The following is a 19,774-nucleotide window of genomic DNA, read 5'->3' as shown; positions in this document are numbered from 1 at the left end:
ACTCGTTGATGTGAAAAGAGAGTCCTGAACTGGGAGGAGCTGGTGACGTAGATCTGGCAAAACAACATCAAAACAGACAGACAAAGTACCAGCAAAACAGCCATGTCTCCTCAGTCCTTGGCAGCTCTGGAGGCAGGTCTCAAAAGTCCAGGGCAATTCAAAGTATCCCCCAGCAATCCTCTCAGTCTCTCTCTGCCTCCACGAGGGTGCTGCTTCCAAAAAGTTCTTCTGCCTCTCTCTTGTCTCTCCAAATCTACGTCACCAGCTCCTCCCAGTTCAGGACTCTCTTTTCACATCAACAAGTCCATCCCACATGTGGGATTAACAAGCTCTGGGTTTTAACACAATCAATTTGAAAACCAAGCCAATACAGGGGAATCTTTATATTCCATTACTATCACAGTTGGGCACATTTCCTTTTTCTTTTTTTCCTTAATAAATGAGTACTAGTGAGGTAGTTCTGTTTCCAAGGTTGTGGTTTGAGGGGTCATTGTCCCAAATGGTCTAAACCCCATGGGGAGCTTCATTTGGCTATTTTTGTATGATATTGACTTCACTGGTATATCTCTACATCCTGATGCCTACTGTGTTTCTGGTGACTTTACTACTTACAGTTGACCCTTCCAGCACTCTAGCCTCTGAATTACTCCATCTCCACAACTCCCCATGACCTTCCCAGTCACCTCTCACTTTATACATCTTACAATCACCTGAAACTGTTCTAGCTCCAATATCATAAATACCTTAACTCCCCTCTTTGATCACAGTCTCCTGTTCTTCCCTTCCTCATACACCTCACTCCTTCAAATTTCATTTAAAATTAGACCATTTGGTTCCATGATCCATCCCCTCTTCTCCTAGGACTTAGTTAATCACACCTGTTCTAACTTCACTGCCTTTCCTTCACAGTCTTGATGCTGTATCCAGCCATTTCAACAAGACACTTATTTTCTTCCACTCTTGACTTCTTCACTGTCTTGTCATTTCTCTTTCACACTTTACTAATCATCAAACCTCAGTCATCTCCTACATCTATTTTCTTCACTCTTACTACTCATATGCCAAGCACAAGACCACACTGATTAGGTCAATATGATCTCAAATGAGCCCTCACCACTGCATAATCATTCTTTAATTCATTTCTGACTCTCTTCCCATTTTCATAGCAGCTGTTCTAAACATTTTTCTCTCTTCTCCAGCTATCAACTTCTAAATACCGAAGCTCCTGTTTCTCTCAGGAGATGACTTTTCCTCCTAATTTCCTTGAGATTAAGTTTATCCATTGTGAGCTCCATCATCTCCCTTCCTTTATCTCTCAAAAGTTTTCTGTCTTCAGCTGTTCATTCCTCCTTCCCTACAATCTCAGAAGATAAGGTTGCATTCTTTGCTAAGGCTTACCCCTCTACTTCTACCATAGATCTCATCTCCCATCTTCCTTGGGACTTTTTCCATTCATCCTTTCTTCTCCCTGGTATTCAGTGTCTCCCTCCTGGTTCCTTTTCCTCTGCCTTAAAATCCCTCACTTGACACTGCTATTCCCTTAAACTCTGTCTTATATATTTCTTCTATCTCTCTGCCAAGCTTTTAGAAAGAGTGGTTTTTACACTGACTGCTTCCTTACCACCCACTTGCTCCTCAAGTCAACCCCCTGCCATCTGGCTTTCCTCCCCATCTCTGTGCTAAAACTGTTCCCTCTAAAGTTAGTAATATCTTTTTTTAAATTTTATTGATATCTTCTGTTTTTGCTATCACCTGCATTTCCCAATGTGTCACCCTTTCTACTCTCAGAGAGCCATCCCTAGTAAGAAATAATTAAAATTAGAGAAAAACACAGTTCAACAAAGCTAACCAACACATCACCCAAGTTCAGCATTATATGCAGTATTGCACATGCCCCGTAGTCTCTGCTAGAGAAGGGAGGCAAGTACATCCTCATGCCTCTTCTTTGGAACCAACCATTCAGTACTGATTGTTTTGTTCTTTCCATTCACATTATTGAAGCCATTGTGTATATTTTTCCTGGTTCTCTTTATTTTACTTTGTATTATCTCATGTTTCTCTGAATTCCTAATAGTCATTATTTCTTACAGTGCAGTAATGTTCCATTACATGTGTGTATTACGGTTTCTTTGGCCATCCTACTCTATTCTCAGTTCTTGGCTACTACAAAAAATGTTGCTGTAAATAATTCAATATGTATATGATCTTTCTGCCCTTCAGTGGGACCTCTAGATAATTTGTTGTGAAAATATTAGTCACTTTCTTAGTATCATCCAAACTGTTTTCCTGAATACGTAAACCACTTTACAATCCTGCTATTTCATATCTGTCTTCACCCCAACCTTCCAACATTGACTATTTTCATCTTCAGTCATCTTTGCCAATTTGTTGGGTATGAGGTAACTCTTCTATTATTTTGGTTTCTAATTCTATTATTAGTGATTTCGATCAAGATTCCATATAGCTTTTTAGAGTTTTCAATTCATCTTTTAAGAGCTTTTTGTTTGTATCCTTTGTCCACTTATCCATTATTACCAGTGACTTTGTTTTTTTGCTTTTTGGAGGGCAGTTGGGGTTAAGTGACTTGCCCAAAGCCACATGTCTAGTTTGTGTGTGTGTGTGTGTGTGTGTGTGTGTGTGTGTGTGTTAAGTGTTTGAGGCTGGATTTGAACTCAGGTCCTCCTGACTCCAGGGCTGGCGCTCTAGTCACTGCACCACCTAGCCGCCCCATCACCATTGACTTCTTAATTGCCAAATCTAGTGACTATTGCTCCAATTTCATCCTCCTTGACCTTTCTGTAGCATTTAACTCTGGTTCCCACCCTCTTCTGGACACTCTATCCTTCCTCTATTTCAGGAATTCTTCCTCAGTCTTCTTCTATTTGACTTATCACTCTCATTCCACATCCATTTTTTGTCCTTTCTTTTTAAAAATTCTTTGCACCAGTTTTTTCATGATATTCTCTTCATTACCATAATTGACATAGTACCTGTATTTGACATTCTGCAACTGCAGTTGCTTCACCTCTCTACCATAAGGAGGGGAGTATTTTTCTCTTTTTTTTTTTTTTCTAGAGTGGGAAAGGCAGGTCTATTGTGGTCAAGTGACTTGCCCAAGCTCACACAGCCACTTTTTTGTGTGTTAAGTGTCTGAGGCCAGATCTGAACTAGGTCCTCCTGATTCTAGGGCTAACACTCTATTTACTGGGCCACCTAGCCTCCCCAAGGGGAGTATTTTTCATGGACTCCTCTCCATTACTGAGATTGGTCATCACATTTTCTCTGAGATCAGCCATCTCATAATGCTGTTTTCATTTATAATATTATAGTCATTGAGTATGTTATTCTCTTAATTGTTTCTTCCATCAGTTCATAAGTTTGAATTCCTCATATTTGTATTTTTTTGTTTGTATTTTGGAGGGGGGGAAGGGAAGTTGGGGTTAAGCGACTTGCCCAAGGTCACATGGCTAGTTTTTGTGTGTGTGTGTGTCAAGTGTCTGAGGCCAGTTCCAAACTCAGGTCCTCCTGACTCCAGGACCGGTGCTCTACTCACTGCGCCACCTAGCTGCCCCTGTATTTGTAATTTCTTAATGGTTTAATAATATTTCATTGCATTTCTATACCACAGTTTGTTCATCCAATCTGTAATTGATGGGTATATGCTTTGTTTACTGGTAGCAATTTACTATTGCTGTAAATGTTCTGGTTCTTCTCACTTCACTTTGTATCAGTTCATGTAAATATACAGGGGTTCTTAGTCTTGTTTGTGTCCTGAACCTCTTTGGCAATCTTATGAAGGCATGAATCAAGTCTCAGAGTCATATTTTTAAATACATAAAATACAAGTGATCATAAAGCAAATCCATTATATTGAAATGTAGTTCTCCCCATATTTTTATTTTTATTTTTATTTTAGCAATTGGGGTTAAGTAACTTGCTCAGGGTTACACAGCCAGTTATTTCTGGGCGTGGTGCTGAGTATCTGAGCCCGGATTTGATCCAGGTCATCCCGACACTGGAGCCGGTGCTCTTACTCGCTGAGCCACCTGGCCGCACCTCTCCCCATATTTTTAAAAAAACAGGTTCGCATATCCCAAGTTAAGAACCCCTGCCTTAGAATATCTCTACCTGTAATACTTTTATAGCTGGTCTGATGCCTCTAGTTTTTCCTCACTTCCACTCGTCTGTCACTCAGTAGCCAAAACAGTCTTCCTAATACATATCATTCCTCATGTTCAAAATCCGCCACAGTAACATTATCTATAAGAAAAAAGACAAACTCCTTAGCTTGACATTAAAGACTCTCTATGATCTCACTCCATTTTGGTCCTTTCAACCTTACTTCATATGATTCACTTTCATTCCCTCTGTGTTCCTGCCATTTGCTTTCTAGTCTTATCCTGGTTTTTCTCCTCTTATCTCTGTTGGTCTATTTTCACAGACCATTATGCATGCCTATAGCACGTCCTCCTTTTAGATCTCTGCCTATCCACATGCATACAAGCCCACATAGGGACCTACCTCTTCCACGAAGCCTTCTTTGATCCTCCCCTTACTTCTCAAATTTTCTTATAACACTTTGCCTGGATTATTCTTATACATCATTCTTGTAAATATCTTCTCCCCCAAACTAGATTTAAACACCTTGAGTACAGATACTAGAATGTTTTTATTTCTTTTCCATATTTGTTTTCCCAGTGTCAAAAACAGTTCATTACACAATAGGTGTTTGATAAATATTTGTTGAGTTAAGTTAGTAGTAGTTGGCCTTCATACCACAGGCCCCGGGCTTTCTCCCCCATTTTCTTTTTTCTTCTCATAAAGACCATTGAAAACCAGCTGGAAACACTGTGCATTTCCATGTTACTGCATCCTCGAAAGCTTTTGGTTTTGATGTTCAAAAATATTTCCAGCTAGTCAGTGTGCCAGTAACTAGTGGTTTCACTTCTTTTACTACCAATGCCATTTGAAACCAAACTGCAAAGCATTTAGAACTAGAGCTTAGAGTAGGTTAGGTTAGCATGACCTACACCGTGGTGCTAGATTATAATTAAAGGATAGCAGTGGTTTTTTACAGTTAGGTAATTGGCTTTCCAAGAGGATAAATTGTGAGAACAAAATATTATCACAGTAGAAAGTATTTTGAAATTATTGGTGCTAATTACTATATACTATTAAAATATAATTGATTTTTTAAACTATTTAGGTTTTATCTTCATATCACTTGGTGGGGGGGAAGAACTTAACATTTTAAACAGTATTTATAAAACCAGTGAACAAATGGAGACTTGCAGATAAAATGAGATCTAATTCCAGTGTATTTTCTTGGGTAAATCTTTTTTTTTCCCCTTTTGGAGGGCAGTTAACCCTTGCCCAAGGTCACACGGCTAGGTTTTTTTGTGTGTGCATGTGTGTGTTAGGTGTCTGAGGCTGGATTTGAACTCAGGTCATCCTGACTCCAGGGCTGGTGCTCTATTCACTGCGCCACCCAGCCGCCCCTTTGGGTAAATCTTAAATACCTTTTTGGCTTCTGCTGACAAAATGAAGTACATTTGCAAAAACTCTGGTGACTAGTTCCTGAACTTGGTCTATGTAGAAAGTGTCAAAGCCCAAGCATGTTTTCTAGATACTTCCCAGGCCCTTGTATTCCTTAGTGGGGGTATTTTCTCTGCTACAGAGGCAGGTCACAGGCCCTTAGGATCCAGCCTTTATTTAGTCCCTGTTGCTGAAACATTTGCTCCCCTGGTGGCCAGCCCTCAGAAGAGGGTCTTCTTTTATCCCAGCAAGGTTGGTTTGCAGGCTTTTGGTCTCTACTTTAAGCCTCCCAAACTTGTAAAGGCCTGCTGGAACCTGAGTATGCATTGGTTCAATTCATTCAACAAGTGTTCAGTATAACCTTTGAGAACCTAGATCCACTTCCCCAGCAGAATGAAACATCATGTGAGTAGAGGTTTTCCAGTTAATATGCTAGGACCTTACCTAATATTGACTGAGAGCTCACTTTTCATCAGCCTCTTACCCTCATTCTCCATTTTCTTCTCCTTTACTCTAGTCTCTGATAAAGAGATGATCCTTCTCCTTACTAAAGCCAACTCCAAACATGTATCCCTGATTCCTTCTTTTCCTATCTTCTGCAGCAGATCACCTCCAAAATTATCCACTCTCTCTGACTTTCAGTTTCTCCCTATCTACTAACCTCTTTCCCTGATACCTGCCCTGATACAACTCTTCCCAAACTTAAAATACCCTTACTCAACCCGACATCCCTTCAAGCTGTTATCTCTCATCTCCCCTTTTCTCAGACTCTGAGAAACTTGCCACTTTTACTTCCTCTTTTTCACTCTCCTGAACTCATCGCTCAATAGAAGTTGTTCTCTCGAAAGTTATAAACGATATCTTAATTGCCGAATCTCATTTTTATTTCAAAGTTCTTTCTTTACCTCACTGCAGCATTGAATAGTATTGACTACCCTCTCTTCTGGGCTTTAGTGATGCTGTTCTTTCTTAGTTTTCCTCCTGTCTCTTTGACCACTCCTCAGGTGTTTTTTTTTTTTTAAGTATTAGTCTTTTATTTTTTTTTTCAATTACATGTAAAGATAGTTTTAAACATTCATTTTTATAAAAATTTGAGTTCTGAATTTTTCTCCCTCCTTCCTTTCCATCCCCAAGACAACAAGCAATCTGATATAGGTTATACATTTAGTCATGTTGTGAAAGAAGAATCAGAACAAAAAGTAAAAACCATGAGAAAGAAAAAGCAAACAAACAAAAAAGTGAAAATAGTATGTTTTGATCTGCATTCAGATGCCATAGTTCTTTCTCTGGATGGGGTTAGCATTTTCCATCACAGGTGTTTTGGAATTGTTTTGGATCATTGCATTGCTGAGAAGAGCTAAGTCTGTCATAATTAATCATCACACACTGTGGCTGTAACTGTATACAATGTTCTCCTGGTTCTGCTCCCCTCACTCAGCATCAGTTCATGTAAGTCTTTCCAGGTTTTTCTGAAATCTGCTTGCTCCTCATTTCTTATAGCACAATAGTATTCCATTACACTCATATACCATAGCTTGTTCAGCCATTCCCCAACTGATGGGCATCCCCTCAATTTCTAATTCTTTACCACCACAGAAAGAGCTGCTATAAATATTTTTGTATATGTCATTGCTCAGTTTTCTTTACTGGATCATCATCTGTATTGTGCCCTCTAGATCTGAGTGTATCCCAAGTCTTTGACCTGGCCACCTCCTCTTCTCTCTCTCTCCACGTTGTCTTGGTGATCTCATGAGCTCTTATAGGTTTAGATATTTTCTCTATGCTGATACCTCCCAGATTTATATTCTCACATCTAGACTCTCTACTGACTTTTATTCTTGTATTACTAACTGCCTACTGGCCATGTCAGAGTGATGCCCCATAGACAGCTCAAACTTAACCGTTCTGCTTGTATATATGGCAGAACCTTTTAAAAATATATACACGTGTGTGTATTCTCATTCTGTTATTTCTTAATTGACTCAGCATTCTGCCACTTTTCACAACTATTATCACAACTAATATTCTTATCTTTCCCCAGAGCTCTCCAGTTGCTAATGCCTTTCATATTACCTTCACTTCATCTCCTCTGTGTATATACCCTCTATTAGAATGTAAGGTTCTTGAGAAGCAGGACCATTTTTACTTTTTGTCTGTATCATCAGTATTTTATTTAGCACAGCTCCTGGCACATAGTAGCTGCATAATTAAGGCATGTTTTCTTTCTTTCTTCCTTTCATTTGTAATCTTGTTATAAAAATATATGTAGTTATTTCAAAATCCAAGTACAAAAGCAATCCCTTCTCATGTAAGGTAATCTTAAAGTTCATACAATGTTCCTTGAAATAATCAACACACAAGCTACTTCCTAAAATAATTAATGATAATGAATGCCAAAAAACATAGTATTGACATTGGGGGCATGATTTCAGTTGAATAAGGTTAATTCAAAAACTAGGAGACCTGCAAGCATACTGTATTTTTTAAATTGTACAATTTCTGTGAACATCAGACTTAATTAAGTTAGTTTATGTAAGACCTAGTTTCAGAAATATTTCATTTTTTAAAATCTGGAATCAAGTATATCTCCAAAGCAGTGTCTCTCTCAAATATGCCTAAGAAGTAAAAGGTTCATTATATTATTCTTCATCTCACTTCCAACATCCCCTCAAAAATTCCCTTTTTTCTTTATGCACCTGATAGAAAACCTGGGGCAGCTAACTAGTGCAGTGGTTAGATTGCCAGTCCTGGAGTCAGGAAGGACCTGAGTTCAAATGTGACTTCAGATACTTGCCAGCCGTGTGACCCTGGACAAGCCACTTAACCCTGTTTAACCCAGTTTTCTTATCTGCAGAATGAGCTAGTATAGAAAGATATAGTAAAGCACTTCAGTATCTCTGCCAAGAAAACCCCAAAAGGGATCACAAAGAGTTGGACATGACTGAAAATTCCTGAATAACAGAAAAATCAGAACCAAGGAGCTGACTTTGTATGTTGGGTGGGAGTTAAGGAGGAATCTCTACAATATGGAAGAGCATTGTAATATTTAAAACAAACATATGAAGTGAGACTATGTCCTGAAGTGGGCTTTTCTTCAGCAGATACAGGACGGTATCCCCATTGACTTGCCATACTTATTTACTTCATTCTGTTGCCTCACCAGCTGTCCTCCAGTCTTGGCACTTTTGGTGCCCACAAAACTCTGGGAAAAGAGAATGACAGCCAGGAGGTAAAAGGTAGAGCAAGTTCTGAGGGCCTTTCTAAGTTCAAGGAGTGACTCATTAGAATTTTTATATGTGAAACGGACCCCTTTTAGATATTGTGGTGCTAAGGAAAATAGGTTATGCTGAAATGTCATAGATGATCTCAAACTGAATTTTTGTTGGCATGTGCAATGAGTGACCTTGAAGTCTTGAAAAATCTGATCAATTTATCCTTAATCCTGAGCTATCTGATATATATGTCAAGGGTTGAGGGTTGGAGAAGATGAGGGAGTCACAGAATTCATTTACTTTAGAAGAATCATGTTCTAATGATAGCCTACAATATTGGGAGTGGGCTTCTTTTGATGAATGTATACTGTTTTAAGTAAAAAAACATGTGTCCATAAGCACTTTGAGTTCAATTTAGTCGCAGATATAATTTTGCCATTTCTTCCCTGGGCAGGCTGAAACACTTTTCCGGAACATCTTGCCAAATGAAGAGTTCTGCCCCCCTCCACCAAATCCTGAAGATATTGTTTTCGATGGAGATGGTATGCAGCCAGAGGTTCCTGCACCCAAGCCAGAGGATGCTGAAGAAATCACAAGCCAAGTTGGTGCGGAAGAGCACTTGGAAAAATAGATGACAGCCAGACAGGGGGCCCTACTTCAAAAATCGTCTTCAGCATCCAAATTGTCTTAATACGAGCAAAGTTAGAAAATGACTGAAAAGCAATAGCTACACATATTTTTCTTTTTCTTCTTTTTTTTTTGCAAATCATATGTTAAAAGAAACCGGAAGGGTTCCCCTCCTTGAAGAAGGGCATTGTTGCACAAAGTAAAAACCACACTTTTAAAACACATTTATTCTTTCTGTTTTAAAATGTCAGAACTTCTGAATGAACAGATCGAATTTTACAGTGGTTTGTCTCCCTGGAGTCACTGTCCAGGTTAAGGGACCTAATGAATTGTTAGCTGGTGTGTAGTGTTAAGAGAGTTTTTCCTCCACTTTCTCAGGTTCAGTGGAGTCATTCTCCAAAGGCTTGGCTCCTTGGAATACTGAACACTTCCCTGACTTGTTTTGAGTGACAATGTTTTTTCATGAGTGGGCCAGCTGAATACACATACATAAGTAAGTATAGTTTAGAAGAAGTAAGGTTACATAAGCAAACCATCTTTGCTCATATTTTGCAATCTGTAGAAGCCCCAAGATATGCTTATTGTTACCGTTTTCCAGAAACTTTTATACCCGAGTTTACAAGATTGGGGTTCTTTAGCTGTCTTATTATTATTAGCTAACAGTATATTGTTTAAGCAGAATGGTTATCTTTTATTTGGAATCTTTTTCTTCAGTAGGAAACCTCAGTAATACTAGGATCAGAAGCAGTGACAGCTTTGAAACTAAGATTTAGGTGTGTTCTTACTGAACAAAACAGTGGAGATAAATGGCAAGAACAGCCCTGACCTGATTGACAACTAGGAGACAAAGATAAAGCCCTTGCTCTGCCAGTTTCTGACTTTGGGCAAACACTTTAACCTCGCTGTGCCTCAGTTTCTCCATAGGTAAAATGGTAATAATATCTTTCCTTGTGTACTTGACGAAAATGCTATGATGATAAGATGCATTTTGTAGAGTATAAAGCTTACTTTTTTCAGGGGAAAAAATGTTCTAAAATTCTTAAACCCTTTCAGATGAATACCCCACACAGTAAAGCAGCCCCAAGCTTCCTGAGAAAACCATGAAATCATAAATCACTGTTCTTATTCCCATGTACCAAGATTTTGAAATGAAAGTGCATTTCCTAAATGTATTCATTTCAACACATCAGTTTATCTTAATAGTCGAGGGCATTATATAGCTCCTTTTAAGATATTACCACATGGAGGTATGGCTTTGAGCTCTTACCAGGAAAGACACTATGTAAGTCCAAGTCATATTCCTCTTCTCACAGACAAATCCCAAACTAGCGAACAGAGCTCTACAATTAGTCAGTCCTAAGGTGTGTGTGTGTGTGTGTGTGTAACAGAAGGAACTCTACATCTAAAGGCCAAATACCGTTGTGATGACAGTGCTTGTGTGTATAAAAAAGATTGCCAGGTCTAGGCAGATGACCCACTTTGTGGGCAATAGTTAGTATCTCTAGATTCCAGTACCAAAAACAGAATTTGAAGTTCATTGTAATGAGAGTTGACCTGGTTACTCTTTTTCTCTTCAAAAAAGCCATGACTGCATAGGAAAGCACGTGTTTCAGTGTACCTTAGCTGTAACTTGTCCTCAAATTTCCCCACGTTATGGAAATCTGCAAGGAAGGAAGCTGGTGTTTTGATCAGTTCTCTCCCTGAGAAGAGGGAGGAGCAGAATTTTGTGAATCTGCACAGGTAATTTTGAAGCCAGGAAGTATAGAAGTCTTAACCCCTTCCTCCCTGCTGTGCCCCTATCACCCCTGCTCCCCACCATGCCCCTTGCACTTTCAAGGCTATTTGCTACCAGTGAATAGTCTTCCCTATCTGAATGCAAAATCTTCCTATTCTCCTGTTCTGATTTTAACATATCACACATTTCGGGTGTGGTAAAATCCCCTTATTACATGGCTTGTTCTGTGGTTTTACTTCTACCATGAGTCAGATTGTAGCCCCTGAAAACCAACTACTGCATGCAATGAAAACCTAATATATCTCTCTCTATATAACCCTGTTAGTCTTAGAGCTCCAGGTATTAGTTTTGTCCCTGGACACTAGCAATATAAAAGGGTTCTACTGTGTGTGAATATTGGGTCTGAATATAATTGCAGTAGGCTGCACTAATTCCCATATTCTGTTTTATTTTATTCATCCTAAGTTAGCTTCTTAGCTATAGTATATAAATTTATGCAAACCATAAGCAAATCAGGGTAACCCCAGATAATAGGAAAAAAATCAGAGTACTGTACTTTTGGTTTCCTCAGTAGAACAGTGTAGGGTGTACTATAGGAAGGCTTAACCCATGTCACACCCTATTTTAGCCTTTAACCTATATGGACAAAGCTTTCCCAATTACTTTAGGTGCTTGGTGAGGATTATGTATGCAAGGGGGCTCCCTGAGTCTGCTATGGATAATCTCCCACCTCTTGTTAAAGTAGGAAAAAATTTTGTATCTGGGCCATGTTGACATCAAACCTTGTTATGGACTTTGATTTACCTCATTGCAAAACCACCTTGTTGCATCAGAATGTAATAGAAGTTACTCTTTTGGGGCTACCTATGTTAAGTACTGCTAATAAATATTTGTTTTAAGGAGAATTCTATGTTTAAAAGGTTTGTTATAGAGTCTACATCTTCACCTGTCCTTTACTACATGCAGTCTGTATCAGTTTTTATAAAAAGGAAATTTATACATGATTAAAAACTTGAATGGTTAATTAAACATTTTGAAGCACCGTTTTTGAGAGACTCAATTTACTTCACATGTTTGGCCAAAAGTGATAATGTTATTCAGTTCTACAATTACCATGGGAAACCAGTCTTGTTGCTGCTTTTCTATATATTCTTCCTGTTCCTAGAAGTGTATTTATATCCAAAAGGTCAGGTTATTTTTTTTGTCATTATTATAAATAAATAGCTAATTCAATTTTAGAATTTCTTTTCACTCTCATATATTCATTTCTGTCACATCCATAACTTTTTAGATTGACACCATTTTTTCAGTTTTTTAACATTTTTATTTAAATTTTTGATTTCCAAATTTTATCCCTGTCTCCCTCCCTCCACTACCCTCTCTGCTCCCTGAGATGGTAAGCGATCACATATAGGTTGTACATGTGCAATTATGTAAAACATTTCCATATTAGTCATTTAGTACAAGAAGACTCTAATAAAAGAAAAAATGAAAAAAAATAAATTTAAAAGTAGCATGCTGCAATCTGTATTCAGTCAATATCAGTTCTTTCTCTGGAGGCAGATAGTATGCTTCATCATTAGTTCTCTTGGATTGTCTTGGATTATTGTATTGCTGAGAATAGTTAAATCATTTACAGTTCTTCATTGATCAGTATAGCTGTTACCGTGTACAATGTTCTGATTCTGTTCACTTCACTATGCATCAGGTCATGTAAGTCTTTCCAGTTTTTTCTGACATCATCCTCCTTTGCCATTTCTTATATCACAATAATATTCCATTACAATCATATACCACAGCTTGTTTAGCCATTCCCCAGTTGATGGGCATACCTTTGATTGCCGGTTCTTAGCCACTACAAAAAGAGCTGCTATGAATATTTTTGTACAAAAAGGTCCTTTTCCCCTATTTTTTGATGTCTTTGAGATAGACTTAGCAGTAGTATTGCTGGATCAAAGAATATGCACAGTTTTATAGCTCTTTGGCCATAGTTCCAAATTGCTTTCCAAAATGGTTGGATTAGTTCACAACTCCAACTGTGCACTAGTGTTCCAGTTTTCCCACATCCCTTCCAATATCCAGAATTTTCCTTTTCTTTGTCATATTAGCCAATCTGATAGATGTAAGGTGGTACCTCAGAGTTGTTTTAATTTGCATTTCTTTGATCAATAGTGATTTAGAACATTTTTTCATATGACTATAGATAGCCTTGATTTCTTCATCTGAAAACTGCCTGTTCATATCCTTTGACCATTTATCAATTGAGGAATGACTTGTAATTTTGGAAATTTGATTCAGTTTTGTATATATTTGAGAAATGAGGTCGTTATCAGAGATACATGTTTAAAATTTTTTTTCCTCAAGTTTTCTGCTTTCCTTATGATTTTGGATGCATTGCTTTTGTTTGGATTGACACCATTTATAAAAGCCCAGAACAGGACTTTTAACTTTTTGGGGGGCCTTGGACCCCTTTTGCTAGTCTGATGAAATACATGGTTCAGTTGTTAGAATGGTGTTTTTAAATGCATAAAATAAAATACATAGGATTATGAAGTAAGCATATTACATTGACATATAGTTATCAAAATATGTTTTTTAAAAAATTCATAGGTCCCAAGTTAAGAACTCCTGGCTTGGAGAGATATTTGGAAAAGGGGAAAAAAAACCAGCTTCAGTTGCTGAATAATAGTTATCTTTGGGAAGTGGAATTATCCAATCAGCTGGCCAAAACGAAGTGAAAATTCAGTGTTGTTCTTCTTTGTCTTAATTCTCAGCTGATGTTCCTGTGTTTATATCAGGAAGTATCAATTAGGGAACTCATTTGCACACTGGATTAAATAGCAGCAATTTTTCATAGGAAATAAGGAAAAAATAATCAGTTCTTGTTGCCTTTCAGTGTTGAGGACCCTATTTCTTTTTATGTTGACCTTTTTGTATTACTATATAATCTGCACCTGAAAATTAAATAGGGGGTTGCAAAGACTCTTTTTTCCCTTCTTTTTTATCTTATTAAAGGAACTAATTTTTTAACTTTGTATTTCCAGGCAGCCATCTGTTTTAGGTCACATTTTGGGGGAATATAGCCAATGTGAGTGTGTCCTCATCACTTCAAAAGGAGAGCTGATGTCAGGATCAAGGCAAAGCATGTGTATCTTCATTCTGTTTGAAATTTGCTTCCTAGAAGCTCTATAGCCCCTGAGTCCTAAGTTATAGCTCTGCTATGCATGGATGCCTCAAGACTCTGCTTGGCAGCTTGTTCCCTTGGTGGAATGGAATCAGAAATGTATTAAGCTGTGCTTGTTTTGAGCACCTGTAATTGGAATGCAAATTTGGAAGATCTTCCCTGCCCCTAGGCTAAAGTGCACCTGAAGCCTGGGGTGGGAGGCTTGTTTTTCAGTAGATACTTCTTGATTGGCCAGTGGGTCAATAAGGTTGTTACATTCTCTGAGCCAGGAGAAGGCTATATAAGCCCTGATGTGTAGCTTTGTTTTGGGGGCTCACTTTGAGAAGTGTTCTGTGATTTGATATGGATTCTGGGAAGCTGTTGTCCAGAGCCCCCCCCGGCTTTGAAAAACCCAGATGTTGAAACCCAGATGTTGATTGGGTATGGATGTAATGGCTGGACAGTTTGGAAAGCTGTCTACTTGATCTGTTTCTGTCTTGATAATTCTGCCTGTATACTTTGTTAAGTTCGGGGTGCTGACCTTTTTCCCCTGAACGAGGTAAACGATATATGTCTGACTGATTAAAGTAAGCTTGTTGACCCATTTTGAGTTGCTTTCCTTTATCAAAGCAGATCCAAGAACCTGTATTGGTAGCAAACCCTGAGGACGTTTGGAGTGCTTGCTGCTACAGCACCAAGGTGCTTGACTGCATGAGACAAAAGTAACGCTTGGTATTCTTTTTTCTGTAAATCATTCACTGAACTAGGATTTGTTCTCACATTAAACAGCTCGAGCAAAGGGCAAAATGAAGTTTTCCATGGATTCCAAGTAGTTTTTAAAGCTTGTTAGACAGGACCCATCCAAAAGATAGCAGGTCTCTGTAAAAATCAGCCATTTATCTCTAAGATTATTAATAAATCAACTTTAAGAAAGATAAGGTTAATTGAATTTTTAAACAAGTAGCTGTATTATCCTTCAAGAACCTTGGAGCTCATATGATATTCACATTTTTTAAACAAGTACTTTGATATGTTTGAATTCCTCTTTTTAATGAGGGCTTTTCTTTTAACACTGGTTAATTGGTTTAACCCTGAACATCCCAAATCACACTTTGAAGGCCATTTCCCTGTTCACTTAATGTATAGGTTGGCTGTGGGACTACAGTCCAATGCCCTTTCCATATAAGTTGCTACGTCTGCTCTTTCTCATCATGATGATGCTTAGGGCCATTTGACAGGTAATCATTAGAACTTGAATCCATGCAGACCAGGGGGGGTCTTTTCTCCTATCATTACCAGGGGATTTATGTTGGTAACTCGTATTAATGCTAATAGGACTTGCATGTGTAAATCCTCCTTGTATCAATGGGACAGTTGACCCCTAAAAGAAATATTCCTTTAGAGTAGACAGGATCCATGAACCCACAAGGAGTCTATTTTTTTTAACTTAAGATTTAAAGGGGATGGGGGAACTTGGATGGGAAAAAAAAATTCATCTTTCACTAATCTCTAACTGAAATTTAGCATTCCCTTCAATTACTTAAAAACATGACTCTTAGCAGGAGTCCATAGGCTTTTACCAGATGGTCAGAGGGGTCGTTGGCACAAAAAAGTTACAGACCCTGGCTGTAAGTTTGACTTCCTTGCTGATCAAGTAAGACATTTTATGGGCATCCCACATGTGCGAAAAGCCAGAACATTAGCATTTTGATTTTTTATTCACATATCCAATATATAATATTCTAGATAATATTATTCTTAGTACTTTTTGTTTAGGTAAGGATTTTTGTTTTTTTTCTTCAGAGATACAAAGTAGTATTTTTCCACTCCATGCCTAGCCTTTGCCTCATTCTCTCATAAAGACAACCCTGAGTTCTCAAAGGCAGTGCCAACGAAGCATTGAATGTCAACGAACCTAATTATCCCCAGCTGAAAAATCTAGCATTCTGCCTGATGTAACACACTTTGAGGCAGAGTAGCCAAGTTCTGAGAGGCCTATGACCAGGGCTGCTACAGGATGATAATTTTTTTTCAGCCAAGGCAACTCACCAAGACCATCTCTTAAGACACAGAGGGGTTGCCATCTGCATTAGTGAAGGGAATACTCACACCACTAACATCATGGCTCCTTGAGAAGTAGACAGAACCTCCCGATTTCAGGGCTCTGGCATCAAAAAGGATTCATTGGGTAATCTGTAAATTCACCATTGATCTTTCACAAGGTTTAGGAGTGCTATGTAGTACCTTATGGAGTAATTGAAGATTTTGAATAGCTTTTATTTTACTCTTTGTAAAATATTGCTCCTATCTGGGTTTTTTTTTTTCACTATGATTCTTATCTATATTCTCTCATAGTGCCTGCACAGAGGCCTTTCTCTGTGCTTCTTTACATACATGAGTATCAATGTCTATTGGCCTTTCTCCTTACTATATAACCAGCCCAATTCCTTGTCTGATATTATCTTTCCTAATCCATACCCCTAATGTTATTTCTTGCATTATCACTTATCTGGGCTATAGCCCGCTTCTACCCACCATGCATCTCTCCATTGCCTTCTTGGTCACCAACAACTGATTCTTTAGAGATTAATTTTCTAGCATTCACACCAAACAGAATCACAGAAGATTTGCTCTGCAATATGAAACTGCAGTATGCTTTTGCAATATGAAAAGCACTATGCGTTTTCCCAAATGCAGTCCAGTCCATTCTCTTCTTCCTATTTAGTTGTGAGTCCAGCTATTGCACAAGTTCAGTAATGCATATGTGTACATGGACATTGTATATTTGATGTACCAACTCAAGGAATTGGCCTCTCAGCCTCTATGTTATAATCTGCGCAGTTGACACTTTCTTGATCAGTTTTCCCTACTTGAATTGTTACACTGACCTCTTTTGGATGATCATGAATCTCATTGAAGAGATCCTACAATGTTCTGGGGCTTGATTCAGCCACACAGAAAACTCACTTATGTCGTGTTGATTGTTAACACCAAACAAGGTATAACAAGGGAGACAAATGCCTTCCCCATTTGGAAATGTCTTTTGGTGGATGATATCATACTGAAAACTACAATATGGGCTTATGATTGAGCTCTTAGATGTTTTACCCTTAAAACCAATATCTTTGTATCTCCTTCCAACACCTAGTGCAAGTAACTCAAATGCACAATGTAGGTGTTAAATAAATGGTTGTCGAATTTAATGGGATTGACATTTCTGACCTTCATTGTATGAGTGACTTTTCCTGTTTCCAAATTATAGTCTCTAGTACACGTCATGCCTGTAAACCTACCCCTCCCCCAGCTTCTCAGTAAGTTATCTTCTCTAAGCAAACATCTGCCCCATTTACTGCCATTGAAGGTAGCCAGAGGGCCTTGGGTAGTCACAGGTATTCCCTCTATTGGAAGTACTTGTGATGCATAATTATTGTCTCAGCACTTTAAGATTTGAGAGAGTCTTTAAACAGTTTTAGCCTTAATTGATAATTTTTTAATAGGAAACATAATTTTTGCCCTTTGTGCTCAGTGATGTAACATATGAACTATTTTTATTAGCTAATTTCCAGCAAGACCCAGTCTATTTCCATGATCATCTCATTCCTTGTGCTGGTCCCTTTGAAAGTATGCAATCTGCAGTTATTGTCTGGCTACCTGGCTGCCATTTGCAAGGATCCCTTTCCCAGGTAACCCAGCTATAGAGCCTGTCCACTTCTGTAAACATGAAGGAGAAATGAAGGTGTGGAAGTGGGAAATGGAATCCCAAGTTCAAGGAAAAGCAAGGAGGCCAATTTGGCTGGACCAAAGAGTACAGTAATGGGAACAATATGAACTTAGCCTGAAAGGTAGGCTGAAGACATGTAAATGGTTTTAAATGTTAAACTGAGGAGTTTGTATTGTTACAGAAGCAGTCAGAAACCCCTGAAGGTTCTTGATCAGGATGGCCCAATGGGACATGGGCTTTTAGAAGATTGTTTTGACAGCTCTGTAGCGAATAAAATGGAGAAGGGAGAGAGTGGAAGCCAGAAGTCTGCTTAGGAGTCTTTGGGCATAATCCCCGTGAGAGGTGAGATAGGATGGGCACTATGTTAGAATAGGGTCTACTCATTCTTCAGTGACTATTTTAGTAGAAAGAAAATACCTTCCAAACCCTCAGGGAAAAGATCTCATTTAATTAAGGGATGAAAAAGGTCATAGTGCTGTGAAAATGGATTATATTTTGCCTCCCTAGGAAACTTGGGAACCAAATATACCTTATCAGTAATAGCCAAAACCGTATTGCTCTGTAACCTTTTAAAACCATAGATGTATTGCATGTATCAGCTAAGTTGATAAACTGAGAATTATCCATTGTTATTTATTTATTCTTTTATTGTTTTTATTAATTATTTTAATAAGGAACGGTGCCTTCCACTCAATGATGAACATTCTCATACCTGGTCATACCCTACACATCCTAGTGATTTTTTTTTGGAGGGGGGAAGGCAGGGCAATTGGGGTTAAGTGACTTGCCCAAGGTTACATGGCTAGTAAATGTTAAGTGTCTGAGGCCGGATTTGGACTCAGATCCTCCTGATTCCAGGGCTGTTGCTCTAGTCACTGGGCCACCTACCCACCCCTTATCCTAGTGATTTTTAATCCATTTGGTTCATCATCCATACCTCATTCTCAATTCCCTACGACCCTCTTCCTTATTCCCACCCTCTTCAAACCTTCCACTCCAAAGTCCTACCAAATATCACCTACTCTTTTTTTTTTTAAAGCAATTGGGGTTAAGTAATTTGCTCAAGGTTACACGGCCAGTTATTTCTGGGTGTGGTGCTAAGTATCTGAGCCCGGATTCGATCCCAGGTCATCCGGACTCTGGGGCAGGTGCTCTTACTCACTGTTCTACCTGGCCGCCCCAATATTACCTCCTCTTGGGGCAGCTAGGTGGCACAGTAAATAGAGCACTGGCCCTGGAGTTAGGAGGACCTGAGTTCAAATTCGGCCTCAGAAACTTAACACAAAAACTAGCCATGTGACCTTGGGCAAGTCACTTAACCCCAATTGCCCTACCTTCCCCCCTGCAAAAAAAGCAAAAAAAAATATTACCTACTCTTTGCTGTGCCTTCATCCTAAATCTTTTCCTCTCCCTCTCCTTTCATCTTCTAACTATCATTGGAACCTGGCTCATTCCTGATGACACAGTCTCCCTGGCCACCTTTCCAGTACTAGTTGCACCTTTGCTCATTCCCTTTGACTCACTGGTTGAGGCAGGGGTGTAGGAATTTTCCTTGTTTCTCTTTGACACTTGTAGGTTCTCCCCCTTACCTCTCATCACTTGGTAAGCTTTCATCCCAATGAAAATCCTGGTATTGTTATCTGCAGACCTCCAGGTAACTCCCTTTCCTTCCTCAATGTGTTTGATACCTGGATTACATTTTTTCCTCTCCTTCCCAAATCCTGCTCTCATACTAGTGAACTTCAACACACATACATATATATGTGCATACATGCAGCATG

General features: G+C 38.7%; 1 protein-coding gene across 3 annotated transcripts in view; it reads left to right on the top strand.

The window, feature by feature from the left end:
• The window catches only part of CHM (CHM Rab escort protein), a 193,997-nt gene extending 181,842 nt beyond the window's left edge, over positions 1-12,155 (top strand). For all 3 annotated transcript variants that reach the window (XM_069107740.1, XM_069107739.1, XM_069107738.1), the window contains one exon: positions 9,202-12,155. In XM_069107740.1, coding sequence (XP_068963841.1) covers positions 9,202-9,378 — 177 coding nt within the window. In that variant the 3' untranslated portion in view covers positions 9,379-12,155. The remainder of the gene's footprint in view (positions 1-9,201) is intronic.
• Positions 12,156-19,774: the final 7,619 nt, after the last annotated feature.

This window comes from Petaurus breviceps, unplaced genomic scaffold (genome assembly GCF_028583685.1).
Source record: "Petaurus breviceps papuanus isolate PSGF00001 unplaced genomic scaffold, PetGlider_PUasm1.0 90205, whole genome shotgun sequence".
Lineage (NCBI taxonomy): Eukaryota > Metazoa > Chordata > Mammalia > Diprotodontia > Petauridae > Petaurus > Petaurus breviceps.
Note: the sequence above shows the minus strand (reverse complement) of the source record. Positions and strands in the feature narration are given on the sequence as shown.